Source organism: Citrus clementina, unplaced genomic scaffold, assembly GCF_000493195.1.
Source record: "Citrus clementina cultivar Clemenules unplaced genomic scaffold, Citrus_clementina_v1.0 scaffold_9, whole genome shotgun sequence".
In the NCBI taxonomy this organism is placed as follows: Eukaryota; Viridiplantae; Streptophyta; class Magnoliopsida; order Sapindales; family Rutaceae; genus Citrus; species Citrus x clementina.
Window position 1 is genome coordinate 24748581 of NW_006261964.1, and position 18305 is coordinate 24766885.

Genomic DNA, 18305 nt, shown 5'->3' on the forward strand with positions numbered 1-18305 from the left:
AGCATTAAATTTATTTGGTAGAGAATTGGCTGGTCAATTGTCAAGATGTCCTGCAATCACTAGCGATTAACCTACGAATACCTGAAATCACAAAAGACGGTAAGAGGCACTAGAAATTTTTTCGGCGTGAACCTTCTGACGCTCAAGTCAGTTTATAGGTTTACCATAATAAAAATAAATAATTTCTATTTAAAACAAAAAATAAAGTTCAAAAGCTCAAAAATAAAACCCAATCCCAATATGAAAATGAATTTCTTTTTTTTTTTTAGCTTGGCCGAATCCTTCTGCCTCCTAAAGAAACATAATAGAGAAGCAGGTAGCCATGTTCCCTAGGTAACGCCCCACTCCCCTCTTTTATTCCTCCCCCTCTCTTCCGTTTCCTTCTTTTGCTCACTATCCTTTATAATTTTTTATGCTTGTCTTCCCAAAATAGCCTTTGAATACACAAGTACATGTCTAGCCTTTGGTGAGGATAGTTTGGTCATTGCATTTTACAAGTAAGATGAGTGGTGGAGAAAAATGAGGAGTGCACATAACTCTTCAGCAAATCCCACCAACAATTCCATTTTCTTAATTAATTAATCTCCTTTTTTATCCCCAAACAAATCCTAATGATACTCTTATCAGGTTTAAAACAGTACACAAATAGTGAAAAGCTAACTAGTCTGTAGAGTAATTTGCTAATTGCTATCTCCTCTCTACGCGCGCTGAATAATTTGTTGCATGCAAACTTTTTATTTTATGCAAATCGTACGTACTGTAACATTGGAATTGATGGATAAGCAAAAATACAATAATATTTATGCCAATAAAAATAGTTTTTTTTCCTTTTTAAATAAACACAACGCGATGTTGCTCTGCTCTACATTTTTGCTATCTCTTTATTCTTTTTTTTTTTTTGGGCTTCTTAAAGCCTCAAACTTTGACAACCAAAACTTCATCGACCTATGAAAAAATCTGCAGATTAGTTTTTATTATCGGAATAATTGTTTGAGAATACTAAAACAAAATATAAAATAAGAAAATACGGGGTTAAATTTGGGGAAAACAAAAAGGCATGTTCTATCGATTACTATAGTTTAAGAAAACAAAATCCAATTGGGAATTTTTTTCTTTAATTTTTGTTTTACTTGATTGAGATTTCTCCTTAGTCCTTACAGTTTTAAGTTTGGATGCCGTAGGGTTAGTAATTTAGTACTTCCTTTGCAAGCTGAGGGCAAGAATGAAAATCTTTAAAGAAATTAAAAAAGATTAAAAAAAAGCATACCAATAGGTAATTATAAATAACCATAAATAAACATAAACAAAATATTTATGAAGTAAATTACACATGCACATATTATTTTTTTGTTTTATTTCTTACTTGTCTATTTTATTTGTCTATTTTATTTGCTGCTTGATAACCCGTAAATACTAATCTAGTACTGCTAATTTCAGACACAAAATTTTTAACTCTAGGCTGCAGTTTTGCTCAAAATGATGACCACTGGCTTCGCACCATTTAACCGGCATACATTTCTACAAATTGAACAAGGCTATTGATTTTCATTATTATTTTTTATTTATTTATAAATTACTATTTTAATTTTCACTTTTTATTGGGTTGTTTACAATTTTATTTTATAATTTCAAATTTGTATTTTAAAATGCAGGTACATTATGTATACATAATTATTGATTTTCATATGTGGGTGTTTTGAAATATTGCTAAAAGACCAAACTTAATAAACTATTTTTCATCTTTTTTTCCCTTTTTTCCTAAAGGTTGAGTGATATCCGCATTTTAAATTCATGTGGAACAAAAGCTAATGAATGCACAAAATTCTTTTATTTTTTCCGAGAAAAATGGGTAAGAGAAGAAGATTTTTCTCTTGAAAAAGAAAAACTAATACGATGCAAACATAGGAAAGAGGTCAGTGTTTTGGATTAGAATTTATTATTGACCTGAATTTTATACTAAACTCTTTTATAGTACTGCGATTAATGAACTCATGATTTGCTTTTGCTTTTACTTCAAGTGAAAGAAAGAGGAAACCTTTTGTTTTTTGTTTGATTCTTGACTATAGATGTTACCTATATAGAGAGTTGAGGTAGCTGCCTTAAGTGATGGTGATAAAAAGATTAAGCAGCGCACAAAATCTGACTGTCGTCCAGACCATCCAGCTGTGATGGCTCTAGTTTTTTGGTTACATTAGCTTTAGTGGAAAGGAGGGCCAATTTAACAAAGACTAGATTTGGTGGCTTACTATAATGCTTATTCTCAAGGAATCTAATGTTATAAGATGATTTAATGATCTTCTATGATTGTGAGTAGTATAGTATAATTGAAAAGAGCCTGGGCTCCTATGATGAATATTTAATAGTAACACAATATTGTGATTGAAAAAAACACTGTTACAATAAACTCTTCATTTATTCATTGCGGATATTGAATGGCAAACAGAGAATAAAATGAAGCAGAGGAATCTCATTGCTAGTAAAATTGACCCTCTTTAATGTTATATGGCACAGGTGTGTGTACAGCAAGAGCAAGTGACTTGCAGTTTTTTTTTGTAAAATATACAGGTTATGACCATGATCATTGTAGTTAGGTTTTGATGATTTTAGATGCTTTTTTTATTTTTTTTAAATTGTGACACCTTTGATTTATGGTAGTTTTGCAGAAGAAAAAAATATATAAAAAAATTAGGAAGAATGAGTTAACTAACAATTGCAATCATTACAACAATGTTGATGAGTGATACATCATTTGAAATTTACTTGTCAGTTGCTAAAATGATGAAAAAAAACAATAAACAATAGCAGTAATATTTTTATGGAAATTCTTGGTTTTTATGGAAATACTCTTGCTGAAATTCTAATTTTGACTTTCAACTCTTGGTTTTTATGGAAAGTAAAATGACTTGTTTTTTATATTCATACAATCCACTCTACATAATGATTTCATTTTAATAAATGCTTGATGATCTCCACTGAAAAACTACTTCAATTCTTTTGTTTTATTTAACTTTTTGGTTGTTGAAAATAGCCTTAATTTTCAAATAACTGGAGAAAGAGTAAAGAACATTTAACAAATTTATGTGCCAAAAATAAAGGAGAAATTGAAGAGAAAGGGTGCTTGCAGAAGTGGGTGCAAAGATAAATCAGTCTATAAGAATTATTGTGGTTATTAATTTTTTGGCAATATAAAAAATTTTCAGCAAATAAAAATTGATTTTTTCCAATTTACTAAAAAATTAATTAAAAACTTTGGCGATAGCATTTTTTGTTGGTGCATGTACCCTCCCTTTTAAAAAAATATAATAATTAATACTTAATATAATATTAAATACGAAAATATCAATATTTGACTACACAAATTTATATCATTAGGTCCTTAAAATTTAAAATTGAAGACATAGAATGAAATATATAAATATATATAAATTTTATAATCTTAAAATATTTGAAAGATTTTTTAAAACAAATGTAATTTTATTTGTGTACAATCAATATTTACTTATTTATTATATTTTTATTCATTAACTATCAATCATGTGAGTATATCTACTTAGAAATATCATATCAAGGGAGAATCTTGATCCCACGCACACGCAAATATGTTAATTTCTATACGCTTCACTTACCTGTAGAATCAATTATCTAAAATGCAAGTTTGTGGCCACAAAAAAGGCCAAAGAAAGAAGATAATAACAATTGACTTGTATATTATACTCATACAATCCACTCGACATAATGATATCATTTTAACAAGGCAATGGCTGATGATCTCCATTGAAAAACTAATTCATTTCTTTTGCTTCATTTAACTTTTTGGTTGTTGAAAATAACCTTAATGATCAAATTTATGTGCAAAAAAAAAAGGAGAAGTTGAAGAGAAAGGGTGCTTGCAGAAGTGGATGTCAAAGAAAAATCGGTCCATAAGAATTATTGCGGTTATTTTTTGGCAATATAAAATTTTTATAGCATGTAAAAATTAATTTTTTTTCCGATTTACTAAAAAATTAACTAAAAACTTCTGCGACAGCATTTTTTATGGGTGCATATACCCTCCCTTTAAAAAAAATATAATAATTAATGCTTAATATAGTATTAAATACGAAAATATCAATATTTGACAACTCAAATTTATATCATTAGGTCCTTAAAATTTAAAATTGAAGACACGAAAAGAAATATATAAAAATTTCATTCTCATGGAAAGGATTCTCTTATAATCTTATAATATTTGAGTTCTGAAATTTTTTTGAAACAAATGTAATTTTATTTGTGTACAATCAATATTTACTTATTTATTATATTTTAATTTATTAACTATCAATCATGTAAGTATATTTAGTCAGAAAAATTATATCAAGAGAGAATTCTAATTTCACACAAACACAAATACAAGACAAATATGTCAATTTCTATACTATTCACTTTCCTGTAGAATCAATTATCTAAAATGGAAGTTTGTGGCTACAGCAAACTCGCCAAAGAAAGAAGATAATAACAATTGAGCATTGATAGCAAAACTAATGCATCATTTTCTTCTTGACTTGATGAGATGGCGCCATTACAAAAAAACAAGTACCTTAATTGACGGGCACTGAGTGATGTGAATACTACCAGCCAGTTCATCTCTTCCAGTCTTGCTTAATCACAATCACAAACACCACGAGATTGACATTTGCATTATATATATGTTCAGCAATCGAAACACCTTGCATTACCAAATTAACCGCTAACAAACAAAGCAATCTTTCAGGGAGAGAAACTTTAGTCTCAGTATGATCACTGTGTCATTAACCCACTTCCTGCTTCTTTGCTTGGTTGTTGTAGCAGCAGCAGCAGCAAGCAACAATATTACCACAGACCAACAAGCTCTTCTTGCCCTGAAAGATCATATAATTTATGATCCGACCAACCTTTTTGCCCATAATTGGACCTCGAATACCTCTGTTTGTACCTGGATTGGCATCACTTGTGATGTCAATAGCCATAGAGTCGCAGCCTTAGATATTTCTCAATTCAATCTACAAGGCACCATCCCTCCTCAACTTGGAAACCTCTCTTCACTCACAACGCTTAATCTTAGTCATAACAAGCTTTCTGGAAACGTTCCCTCCTCCATCTACACAATGCATACGCTAAAATTTCTTGACTTCACTGATAACCAGCTCTCTGGTTCGGTGTCTTCCTTCGTCTTCAACATGTCTTCAATAGTAGAAATTCGTTTGACCAATAACAGATTTTCTGGTGAGCTTCCGAAAAATATTTGCAACTATCTTCCTTATTTGAAAGCCCTTTTCTTAAAAAAAAACATGTTTCATGGCAAAATTCCTTCTGCTTTATCAAAGTGCAAAACTCTGCAAATATTATTGTTGCAGTTCAATAATTTATCCGGTGCAATACCAAAAGAAATCGGCAACTTGACTATGCTCAAAGGGATATCTCTATTATGCAACAAACTCCACGGTATGTTCATAATACTATGTAAATATTTTAATTTCTCACTTGTTATTTTTCTTGAATACTTTAGATAAGATCTTGTAACAGAGATTTTTTTGCATCTATGTTAATTTGCCAGGTGAGATACCCCACGAAATCGCTAATCTTCGAAATCTAGAGGCTTTAGTGCTTGGAATGAACAACCTAGTTGGTGTGTTACCAGCTCCAATCTTCAACATGTCAACACTGAAGGTACTTATCCTCATGGATAACTCTCTCAGTGGAAGTCTACCATCAAGAATAGACCTTTCACTTCCAACTGTTGAGTTTCTTGAGTTGGCACATAATAGATTTTCTGGAACCATTCCTAGTTCCATCACCAATGCTTCTAAGCTCACCGTTCTAGCGTTGGGAGAGAACACATTTTCGGGCTTCATTCCAAACACAATTGGTAATTTGAGAAGCCTTTTGAGGCTCAGCTTGGCTAATAATTACTTGAAATCTTCAACCTCAAAATTGAGCTTTCTTTCCGCTTTGGCAAATTGCAAGAAATTAAGATTCTTAAACTTAGGAGGCAATCCACTCGACGGTATCCTTCCAAGTTCAATAGGTAATCTTTCTAAGTCTTTGGAAACACTTGTCATCGCCAATTGCAGTATTAGTGGCAACATTCCGGAAGCAGTTAGCAATTTAAGCAACTTGTTGACCTTAGTATTAGAACGCAATAAATTGACTGGACCAATTCCAATTACACTCGGCCTACTACAGAAACTCCAAGGCTTATATCTTGGATTCAATATGCTGGTAGGTTCATTCCCAGATGAGCTTTGCCATCTAGGTAGGCTGAATGAATTGGTCTTATTTGGCAATAAGCTTTCAGGATCTATACCTTCATGCTTAAGTAACCTCACTTCTCTGAAATCTCTCTACTTAGGGTCCAATAGGTTTACTTCTGTTATTCCCTCAACCTTCTGGAGCCTAAAATACATCTTGTTCTTTGACTTTTCATCAAATTTCTTGGTTGGTCCTCTTTCTTTAGACATTGGAAATTTGAAGGTGCTTCTAGAAATAAACTTATCAAAAAATAACTTATCCAGTGATATCCCAGCCACAATTGGAGGACTGAAAGATCTTCAAATTATGGACCTAGCATATAATAGATTGGAAGGCCCAATTCCTGAATCATTTGGTGACTTGATAAGTTTAGAAGTTTTGAATTTGTCAAATAATAAAATCTCTGGGTCTATTCCAACATCCATGGAGAAACTCTTTTACCTTCGAGAGTTAAATCTCTCTTTCAATAAACTAGAAGGTGAGATTCCTAGTGGAGGAATTTTTGCCAACTTCACAGCTGAGTCATTTGTGGGAAATGAGTTATTGTGTGGTTTACCAAATCTTCAAGTCCAACCATGCAAAGTTAGCAAGCCGAGGACAGAACATAAATCAAGGAAAAAGATACTTCTCATTGTGATTGTTTTGCCATTGAGTATTGCTCTAACAATAGCAATCACTCTAGCTCTCAAATCTAAGCTTATTGAATGTGGAAAGGGAAGCACAGTGTTGTCAAATGATGGTATCTTGTCATCACAAGCAACACTAAGAAGATTTTCATACTTAGAACTTTTACGAGCAACAGATAATTTTGCTGAAAACAACATAATTGGCAGAGGAGGTTTAGGTTCCGTTTATAGAGCAAGACTTGAAGATGGGATGAAGATTGCAATAAAAGTGTTTCACCAGCAATGTCCAAGCGCATTGAAGAGTTTTGAGGCTGAATGTGAAGTGTTAAAAAATATTCGCCATCGAAACCTTATCAAAGTTATCAGCAGTTGCTCGAACGATGACTTCAAAGCATTAGTCCTAGAATACATGTCCAACGGGAGCTTGGGGGATTGGTTGCATTCGAGCAATTACGTGCTGAATATTTTTCGAAGGTTGAACATAATGATTGACGTTGCATCAGCTTTAGAATATCTCCACTTCGATCATTCAACTCCTATTATTCATTGTGACTTAAAGCCTAGTAATGTATTGTTGGATGAAAATATGGTTGCTCATTTGAGTGATTTTGGCATAGCAAAGCTTTTAAGTGGAGAGGATGAGTCTACGATGCGAACAAAAACCCTTGCCACTATAGGTTATATGGCACCAGGTTTGCTTCAAACAACTTTTTTTTTTTAGTTCATTTTAAATTTTGCAACTTATTGATTTTTACGATCCTCACATCAAAATGTTATTGATTATTTATCTAATTGTGAAATTAATTTGATTCATAGAGTACGGCATAGAAGGAGAAGTATCTACAAAAAGTGATGTTTACAGCTATGGGATTATGTTGATGGAAACTTTTACCCAGAAAAAACCCACAGATGAAATTTTTGTTGGAGAATTGAGCTTAAAGCATTGGGTTAATGACTTGCTTCCTACTTCATTAGTGGAAGTTGTGGACAAAACTCTGCTAAGTGGAGAGGAAAAACATTCTGCATCAAAGGGGCAATGTCTGTTGTCTATCTTTAGCTTGGCTCTGGAGTGTACAATGTTATCACCGGAAAAGAGGATTAATGCAAAAGATATTGTTACAGGATTACTCAAGATAAGAGACACATTGAGTAAAAGGATCGGAAATTTAAGTTAATTTCGTTTGCTTTCATTGATAGTTAAATCGAATTCATGTAATAAGTGTAAGAACCTTATATCTTTTCCTTTGATTTTTTTTTCTTGAGAAAACTGTGGTAGTCATCTTGTTTTCATGGGCAGAGTTGATTTACTTCTTCCAAGAAATGCTACTGATGACCTTTGTTTTATACTTTCTCTTTTTCTTTTTCTTTTTTTTGCATGTGTTTAGGTAGAATAGTGATTTGGTTGCACTCTAAGAAGTCAAACTACACTAAAAGAATATGATTTAATTTATTAAACATAACTTCAAGTTCAAGAAAAGTATCTCATTGCCCCCAAAGAATATGAAGTCAAACTTTTTTTTGGAGCACAAAATTCGAGTCCCATGGAGACTCAAACATTCCTTTCCTTCATCGCGAGGGTGCCTTCTGTCCTCTGTTTTCTGTTTCCACACACAAATAGCAAAAAGAAATTAGAATGACAACTGGGACATATATAAGAGTGAAATAATTAAAAAATTATGCTTTTTTGTTTGTCGTGTTAAAATCGTAAGTACCGAAGTACTGTGAAAGAGATTAATTTACAGAAACTGAAGCCAAGGGTTCAAAAAAAACTATTGATGTAGCTAGAATGCAACGTCATATTCATACAGAGATCAAGTATATTATTTACGGCTGGTAAGGACTAAGAATTGATGTAGCTAGATTGCAAAGATGATGAGGTATGTTGTGCACTATTGTTTTATTCTACGGTCAATCTTGACCCTTGGTGCTTGGCTCTCAATCTTGTAAATTGATCTTCTCTGATTTTGGAGACTTGAAGACCTTTCAGTATCATGCCTTGTTGTTGGTGTCTTCCATGCTGTAGAACCGCCGACTTGCCAAGTATTTGTTCATTAATGCATTTTATCAAACAGTTGGCCTGCTCATAGCAAACAGCTCCTGTTTTAACTCCCCCTCCATAGCTCAACTATCTGGGAAGACAATTAATTGAGCTTGTTTCACAATTATATGAATCTGAAAGTTCAATTATACCCTCTAATGGAGAGAACTCATTGCCTCAGTATGATCACTGTATCATCAACCCACTGCCCGCTTCTTTGCTTGGTTGATGCAGCAAGCAACAATATTACCACAGATCAACAATAGTTTGTCCATTTGTTTCAGTGAGGTCGTCATTAAAAATTAATTTTCATATTGATTTTCTTAATTATAAATAATACTAATAATATTTCATAGTTATAAATATATTAGAATTAATCGAAATCATTTTTTAGTGCGGCATGGCTAAAACTACCTTCTTCTTTTTTTATAAGTAATTACTGCTTTAAGGAAAATACTCCTATTTTCAAGGAAAAGTCAAGTACCCGTAGTTGTGAAGATTCGAGCTCACCCTCTTATGATAAATCTTCATATCAATTACATAAATATCCTCTAAATTTTTAGTTAACTATTCAAAATTCGATGTTATACGGGTATTTCATTTATTTGAGTAGGGGTTAGGGGTCAATTGGATACAAATTCAAAATTATCCTTACTTGAGAAGGTGATAAAAATTGGGGATTTAGTTTGGATGTCATTAGCTACAAATATTAAACTCATACATCTAATTCAAAATTAGAGGGCTGATATATGTGCATCCTCGTGCACATTATAGTGACACGTGTCACCATCCTACAACCTATCCAATGAAAAATTGACATGCATCTTGTGCGCTTCTGATCAAAATCCTGAAAATTAATCACAAAGTTATACTTTTATTATAAAAAGAATAAAGAAACTCCAAGAAAAAAAAAAGACTTACATAAATAGTTTGAATAATCTAGATTCCAAGTTGTCTATATTAGCTTGATCTTTTTATAAATAGTCATCTTCGAAAAAAAATTCCACCAACATATATTTTTATTTTATGTTAATTAATAAATAGAAAAAAATCATTTTAGAATTAATTAAAACATTATTTATTGTTGCCAAAAAAAGGAAGAATTTAGTGATAAGAAAAAAAAGTGTCTCAAATATACGTTAAAAAAATTAATCATGGTGGGTTCGATTGATTGAATTTTTTTTTTATCTTTTTCTTTTTTAAGAATTAAGACAATTGGATTGATTGAGAAATAATAAAATATGGCAAACTCTATCTTACATGCATGTAAGATACATGCCTCTCACATGAATAGTGTATATGTAGGACCCACACACTATTCATGTAAGAGACATGTATCTTATATGCATGTAAGATAGGGGATCCCATAAAATATATTTATTTGGCAAATGGCAGGTAGGCTTTCTTCCGATGCAGATTGATTAGAGAGAATCTGCAGCAATTTTAAGCTTGTCAGATTCGGAGGGTGCTTATCTGTCCTGTGGGGATTAATTACTTCCGTGTCTTATTTTTCTAGAAAAATTTGGACCATTGGATTTACCATTCGTCAATAGATAAATGTTTGATCTTGATTCTTGATCGAGATCGAAGTTTGATTCTAACTAACATGATATCAGATCGCGAAGCAAGCAAATTGAAGGTAACTTGTTCTATTTTGACGGAAGAAACACAAGTTCTAATAAAAAATTCTGAAGTGTACATTTTTTATTTTATTTTTTTTATTGTGATCAATATAACTAATCAAATTTATTTTCAATTTTAAAAAAAATATTTTATTAACACTGATATGAATAGAGTTTCTTCAATTTTAAATAGAGAATCATTTGTGTTCTAGATTAATAGTAGGTCTATATGTGTACCTTAAAAATTGACTAAGGTAGCATTTTTTTTTTTGTCTGAAATCTAAATAGGTCTGAATTTTTCTAAAATTTGAATGTGTCTGATTACAAAAATCTAAATGACATGTTTGTTTTTCTTTTTTAAATATTTGAATTTTAAGTGGCATCTTATTTATTTTTACAATAAAAAAATCCTAAATTTAGTTATTTAATATGTATGTCCTTGTAAATTAAAAAAAATTAAATTTTATAATTTAGGAAATAAGTTATTTTACAGAGATATTTTTAGATTATAATATTTACTTGTCATTCAGACATTTTCCCCCTTAGATAAAAGTTACAAAAATTTACTTTTTCTATTCAGATGTAAATATCTGAAAATCAAACATAAGTTTCAAAAAACAAACAAGCAAATTTTAAAAAAGGTCTGAAATTAATAAAATTTCAGGCTTCATATATTTAACAAACAACTTCTAATTTGATTTCAATTAAATTCTTAATCCTAACAAGAAAAACAGAAGATTAAAAATGATTAATTTGGTTTCTATTAATTTGAGTAACGATTGAATTATCTAACTTATTAATATTTATCAAAATTTTGCGTCAAAATCCATTAAAGATATATGTTCACGGATGAAATAGTCACTTATTATTATCAAAATCTTGGGTCGAAAATATTAGGATAGGTGATAAATGGAATTAAGTTAATAAGTTGTAGATAAGATAGAAACGGATCTGGGGAGAGATTGGAATCCTGGATAATCCGGTGTAAGTTGTTGTGTTGAATTATCGTTGACTTCACGTTGACTGAAGCATTATTGGAAGAAACGGGCGAAGCTTATTTTCTTCTCTCGTTTTTAAATTGGTCTAAGTTTATTGATGTGAGGCCTTTGAGATTGAAAGTGTTAAATCTGAGAAGAATACCCACACGCCCTGTTAAGTAAATAAAAGTATCAGGTCGGCCATGCTACCATTTCAGCACCGGCATGGATCACCTCAGCCAAGTGGTACGAGCAGAACGCGGGACAAACACGAGCCGACCAGAGACGAGTGCCAACTGGAGAAATACACCGACCAGGGTTATATGCCGAGCCAACACCCATCCCCCAAAAAAGCGGGAACACGATCCCACAGAATCACGGTAGTTGCGCTTTTCCCAGAATCGTTACGGGAGACGCGGGGCCTCACGTTTGCCCCTAATGTAGTAGTTAGAGTCCCATGAGGGGCCGCCACTACTCGAAAAAGGAGGGATGAAAGGTAAACGAAAACGTGGGACAATGGCTATAAAAGAGGAAGAAATGGATGAAGACATGGACAGAAAAACTGAGAGAGGGAAAACGCTGTCAAATTGCAACCAGGCCATTTTCTTACCAATTTCGAACAAACTTCTTGAATCCAAATTGCACTGTTTTCCCGTAAACACCTTGTGCTAACTTAGGCATCGGAGGGTTTACGCCGGCAAAACCACCGGCGTCTCTGATCTGTTTTTTATGAACGCAGGTCTAGTAAGAGAAAGGAGGGTGATTCCAGCCCCAGTGGTTCGAGCAACAGTTGATAACACAAACGTTGGTGAAAGAATCTAGTCGGTCAGAGGGCGAGCAGATTTCAGCATCCACATTTTGGCGCCGTCTGTGGGGAGCTGGATAAAAAGCTACCACCGAACTAGTAGTCATCGGAGAAATAGCGAACGATTAGACATAGATGTGCCAAGGAAGGACGCTTTGAGGGAAGATAACGAAGCTGGAGAGACAATCACTCTTCGGGAAATTGCAAATGAAGCCCGAAAGAGGATGATGCAAGATCGATTGGAACGGATGGAGAAATAAATGGAGACTCTCGCGACCATACTGTATGAGCTGAGGGATGAGCGCAGAAGGGATAGTGAAACCCCCGTGGGAAGAGATGATGTTGGAGCAGAACCCAGCCTCCGGAGGCGTAGAGTCGAGGAAATCCCTCCGCCGGCAGACCAACCTAACGGGGTGCATCCCCACAGAAGCACTGGTCGGGTTCCAGGAGAGCGAGTAGATGAAGGGAGGGACTAGCCTCTCCCCGGACGGGTACTGGAAGTCAACGGCCGGGGGGCCAATGTTGATGAAGGAGAGCTCAGACAGTGGTTACACAATGCCGAGTTGGAACGAGACCAGATAGCTGCACGTGATCCTGACCGTGCCGTAGAATTGGAGGGGGAGGTGCGCAGACTGGCGCAGGTGATGGAGGAGATACAGGGCAAGAGAAAGCCCCCGAGCTGGAGGATAATGCTGGATGAAGAATCTCCGTTATCAACCGAGATCATGGGTACAGTAATCCCAAGAGATTTCCGCTTCCCCGACCTCAAATACTCCGGTCGAAGTGACCCTCTGGTGCATATTGAGCGTTTCAACAACATGACGGGGGTGCAGGGGTTGACACCAGCTCAGAGGTGCAGGGTGTTCCCGCTGACACTTGAGAGGCGAGCCCGAGAATGGTACCGCAAGCTACCCCGAGGAGGTATAAAAGGGTACGAGCAGATGTGCCAAGAGTTGGCCGAACAGTTCCGAGGAACAGTAGCCCCAGAGGACGATATGATGGAACTGATGAGGATGAAACAGAAAGAGCATGAGTCCCTTCGGGATTTTGTAAAGCGATATCATCGGGCCGTGCTAGATCTGGGAGCTTTTAATCACCCGCAGGGGTTGAGGAGACTAAAAGAAGGTGTAAGAATCGGCCAGTTGTGGTATAACTTAAGAAGCCCCTTGGTGCAGAATTATTCGGCGGGGTATGACCAGGCGAGGCAAGATATAGAAATCGAAGAGGAGAAATCAGCAAGGATAAAGAGTGAACAGCTGGAAGAGTTGAGGCGAAAAGAACGGAGAGCCCCAAATGGGAGCGGATCGGGAAAGCGAGCTGGGGAATCATCAGTTATGGGCGGAATATCAGCTCGGTCCCACCCATACCCCATGGCTCAGAGACCACAACAGTTCCAACACAGTCGGGCCCAACCTCCGCGCCCCCCATTCCCGGAGCAGCAACGAGAATTCAAGCAGAGGGCTACCCACCCTTATCACAACACTCCTAGAGCGTTACATGCAATCAGTTCCAGGGCTGGGCGACCAGATCAACTAGCGACTATACCAGCCCGAGACGATATTCATGATAGCCGAGCAGTTCAGCTGGTAGACCAGAGCTTGGCATATAGACAGTATACTCCATTAAAGATCTCCATAGAGGAATTGTATGAGAGGATCGAAGGACGAGACCTGTTGTACCCTCCAGCCCCTATAACAAAACCGGCTCACCGACGGGATAAGAGCAAATTCTGTAAATTCCACGACACTCACGGTCACACTATCGGCCAATGTCGTGACCTGAAGATTCAGGTGGAGGATTTAGTAAGGAACCGGTACTTGGACAAGTATGTAGAGGGAGTGTCCCCGGTCATTGAATCACAGGATACGTGGGATGAAGAAGTTCAGAGGGATCTGGAACGTGAACAGCCGACCATCCATGTGATAGCAGGGGGGCCAACATTGGCCGGGGATTCGAACAAAGCACGGAAGAACTATGGGAGATACGCCATGACTGGCAAAGAGGTGCTTCTAAATTTGCCAGCAGCCAAGAGGGCGAAAGTACGGCAAGTTCCCATTATGTGGATGGAGGATGACGAAGAGGATATTTTGTATCCTCATGAGGATGCACTGGTGATTAAAGCATTGGTAGCTAGTACAGAATTGCGGTGAATACTGGTGGACACGGGCAGCTCAGTTGACATTCTGTTTAAGTCAGCCCTAGATGATATGGAGATTTCAGACTTAAAGCTGGGGCGGACGAATACATCCTTAAAAGGATTTGGAGGGTGACGGTTAACTCCCATAGGGATCATTGAACTCCCGATTACTGTGGGGACAAAGCCGTTTGAAAGAACGGTGATGCTGGACTTTGTCGTGGTAGAGGAAAGAAGCCCTTACCAGATGATATTGGGGAGACCGTTCATGAGGATAAGCCAATGCGTTATATCAACGCATTACTTAGCGCTAAAGTACAGAGTAAATGGAGTGGTAGGCGTAGTAAAAGGCGACCAGAGGATGGCAAGGAGTTGTTATGCTACAGCAGCCAAGGAGACACTACAGGTTACTTCTCTAGATAATCCAAGAGATTCTAAAAAGGGTCGCCAAGAGCCTGTTAAAAAGCTAGAAGAGATTGTTGTAAGCAGAAGCAACCCGAGCAGAGTGGTTAAGATCGGATCAGGACTGGCCGGGACAGCAAAAGGCGAGCTGGTAAAGTGCCTACAGTCCCATGCAGATATATTCGCCTGGTCTCACGAGGACATGCCAAGAATTGATCGCAAGGTAGCTTGCCACAAGTTGGCAATCAAGAAAGGGGCGAGGCCGGTGAGACAGAAGATGAGATGCTTTAACCAGGAAAGGTACGAGGCCATAAACACCGAGGTGGAGAAGCTGTTGAAAGCAGGATTTATAAGGGAGGCCAAGTACCCGGAGTGGATTTTCAATGTAGTACTGGTGAAGAAGGCCAACGGGAAATGGAGAATGTGTGTGGATTTCACCGATCTTAATAAGGCATGCCCGAAAGACAGTTTTCCTCTACCAAAGATAGACCAATTGGTGGACTCGACAGCGGGTCACAGTCTGCTCAGCTTCATGGATGCCTTTTCGGGATACAATCAGATACCCATGGACGAGCAGGATGAGGAAATACCACCTTTATAACTAACATGGGTTTGTTTTGCTAGAGGGTAATGCCTTTCGGCCTGAAAAATGCCGGAGCTACCTATCAAAGGTTGGTGAACAAGATCTTCAAGCCCTTGATCGGTCATACTATGGAGGTATATGTAGACGATATGATCACGAAGTCCAAAGAACCGAGGGATCACGTGAAACACTTAGAAGAAACCTTTGAATTGCTGAGGAAGTATGAAATGAAGCTAAACCCGGAGAAATGTGCATTTGGGGTTAGCTCGGGTAAATTTTTAGGATTCCTAGTAAGCCACCGAGGGATCGAGGCCAACCCAGAAAAAATACGGGCGGTAACATAAATGAGGTCCCCACGAACAGCTAAGGAGGTGCAAAGCCTTACAGGGAAGTTGGCAGCATTGAACCGATTCATCTCGCGGGCCACAGATAAATGCCACAGATAAATGCCACCCTTTCTTCCAAACCATAAAGAAAGGGAGAAAGATGGAGTGGACACCATAATGCGAGGAAGCATTTGGGCAGCTGAAGGAATATCTGACCCACGTCCCATTACTATCAACTCCGAGAGAGGGCGACCAGCTGTTTCTGTACTTAGCAATCTCTAAATGGGCTACCAGCTAAGTGAATTTGACCTCTCCTATAGGCCCCGAGGAGCAATCAAAGCCCAAGCTCTGGCAGAATTTATGGTTGACCGAGTTGACCCAGGGGAAGAAATTCGGGAGGAGCAACCAATAGAGCAGGAAAAACCAGAGGGGGTGTGGTTGGTAATGGTTGACGGATCATGTAGTGAGCAAGGATCCGGAGCAGGAGTTGTAATACGGAGCCTAGAAGGAACCGAAATACGTATGCAGTGAAGTTTGAATTTCAGCTCACAAACAACCAAGCTGAATATGAGGCCTTTATCACCGGACTCGGACTTGCACACGCTTTAAGAGCAGAGAGGGTAGAAATTCGAGAAGATTCCCAATTGGTGTGTAATCAACTCAATAATCAGTTCCAAGCAAGGGGAGAGAAGATGGGTCTTTATTTGAAGAAGGCGAAACAGATGGTTGGGCTTTTCCAAGAGGTGTAGGTAAAACAGATATCCCGGAATGAAAATTACCGAGCAGATATGTTGGCTATGATGGCTGCAATTGTAGATCCAAAATTACCTAAGTCGGTTCCACTAGAGGTAAGGACCTCACCAAGTATAGATGAGGAAGCAGAGGTGATGAGAGTAAGTACTGGAGAATCCTGGATGGACCCGATTCGCGCATATGTCCGCGATAGAGTTTTACCAGAGGACAAAAGGCAAGCAAGAAAATTAAAATGCCGAGCAGCGAGGTATACGCTACTAGATGGAGTACTGTACCGTCGAGGGTTCACCTTACCTTTTTTAAGATGTTTGCATGACGAGGAGGCGGATTATGTGCTGAGGGAGATTCATGAAGGAATATGCGGCAATCACTCGGGAGCAAGAACTTTAGCCTTCAAGGCACTCCGGCAAGGATACTTCTGGCCAACCATGCACCAGAATACGAAAAGGATGGCAAAGAATTATAAAACATGCCAAAGCTTCTCCGAGGTTCCTGCGCAACCCCCAGAAAAGCTTACCACTATGACATCCCCGTCGCCCTTCGCTCAATGGGGAATCGACTTGATTGGTCCGTTACCTAAGGGCCGAGAAGCGGCGACACATGCAATTGTAGCAATAGACTACTTCACCAAGTGGGTAGAAGTGGGAGTCCTCAGCCAAATCACGGAGAGAAAGACAACGGATTTTATTTGGAAAAATATCATCTGCAGATACGGGATCCCCTACGCCATCATTACAGACAATGAGAGGTAATTTGACAATAACAACTTCAGGGAATTTTACCGAAATTTGGGGGTGGACCTGAAGTTCTGCACCCCCGCACACCCCCAGGCAAACGAACAAGTGGAAGTAGCCAACAAGGTGATAAAGAAGCTCCTGAAGACTAGATTGGGAGAGAAGAAGGGAGCTTGGGTTGACGAACTACCAGGAGTATTATGGGCCTACAGGACAACTCACAAGACCACCACAGGGGAAACCCCGTTCGCTTTAGCTTTTGGTAATGAGGCGGTAGTCCCAGCAGAAGTTGGAATGGGGACACATCGGACAGAATATTTCACTGAGGAGCAAAACGACGAGCAGATCTGCTTAAGTCTGGACCTGTTGGAGGAGAAAATGGAAAGGGCATCGCAGAAAGTGGCCCAGTGTCAACAAAGGGTCATGCGTTATTACAACAAAAACGTACACGTGAGGCAGTTCCGAGCAGGAGATTGGGTACTTAGGAATGTGAACCAGAACACCAGGAATCCTAACCATGGCACTCTTGGCCCAAAGTGGGAAGGCCCGTACCGGGTGATACGAGCCACTGGATCAGGAGCTTATAAATTAGCGTACCAAGATGGACGAGACGTGAAGAGATCGTGGAACGCCGAGCACTTGAAGAAGTATTTCCAGTAAGCAAAATGCTCTACTAAATCCTCACTCTGACAAGTTATTTCTGTTGGATGCATGATGGCCTAATGCACATGCATATATTATGTGTTTTTGTAATACATTCAAGTTTCAATAAAGATGAATTCAGCATGAAATCCCCTGCTAGCAAGCCCAATAAAAATTTTATTAAGGTAAGTAAGTGCCTGCTTCTGCTCGGTCAGCGAAAGACCAGCAGCTAATTTCTCGAAAATTTTATTAAGGCAAGTAAGTGCCTGCTTCTGCTCGGTCAGCGAAAGACCAGCAGCTAATTTCTTGAAAATTTTACTAAGACAAGTAAGTGCCTGCTTCTGCTCGGAAAACAAAAGACCAGCAGCTAACTTTATGAAAATTCTACTAAGACAA

At 37.6% G+C, this 18305-nt stretch overlaps 2 protein-coding genes across 2 annotated transcripts; both read left to right on the forward strand.

Annotated features, from left to right (window-relative positions):
* The first annotated feature begins 4772 nt into the window (after window positions 1–4772).
* Window positions 4773–8068, forward strand: LOC18031762 (probable LRR receptor-like serine/threonine-protein kinase At3g47570). The gene is made up of 3 exons (XM_024187866.1): window positions 4773–5460; window positions 5573–7585; window positions 7710–8068. Exons 1-3 carry the CDS (start codon window positions 4773–4775, stop codon window positions 8066–8068), a joined length of 3060 nt encoding a protein of 1019 aa, XP_024043634.1.
* An 8512-nt stretch (window positions 8069–16580) lies between these two features.
* LOC112100085 lies at window positions 16581–17927 on the forward strand. The gene is made up of 2 exons (XM_024187875.1): window positions 16581–17164; window positions 17306–17927. The coding sequence occupies exons 1-2, from the start codon at window positions 16581–16583 to the stop codon at window positions 17925–17927; spliced, it is 1206 nt and encodes a 401-aa protein (XP_024043643.1).
* The last annotated feature ends 378 nt before the right edge of the window (window positions 17928–18305 follow it).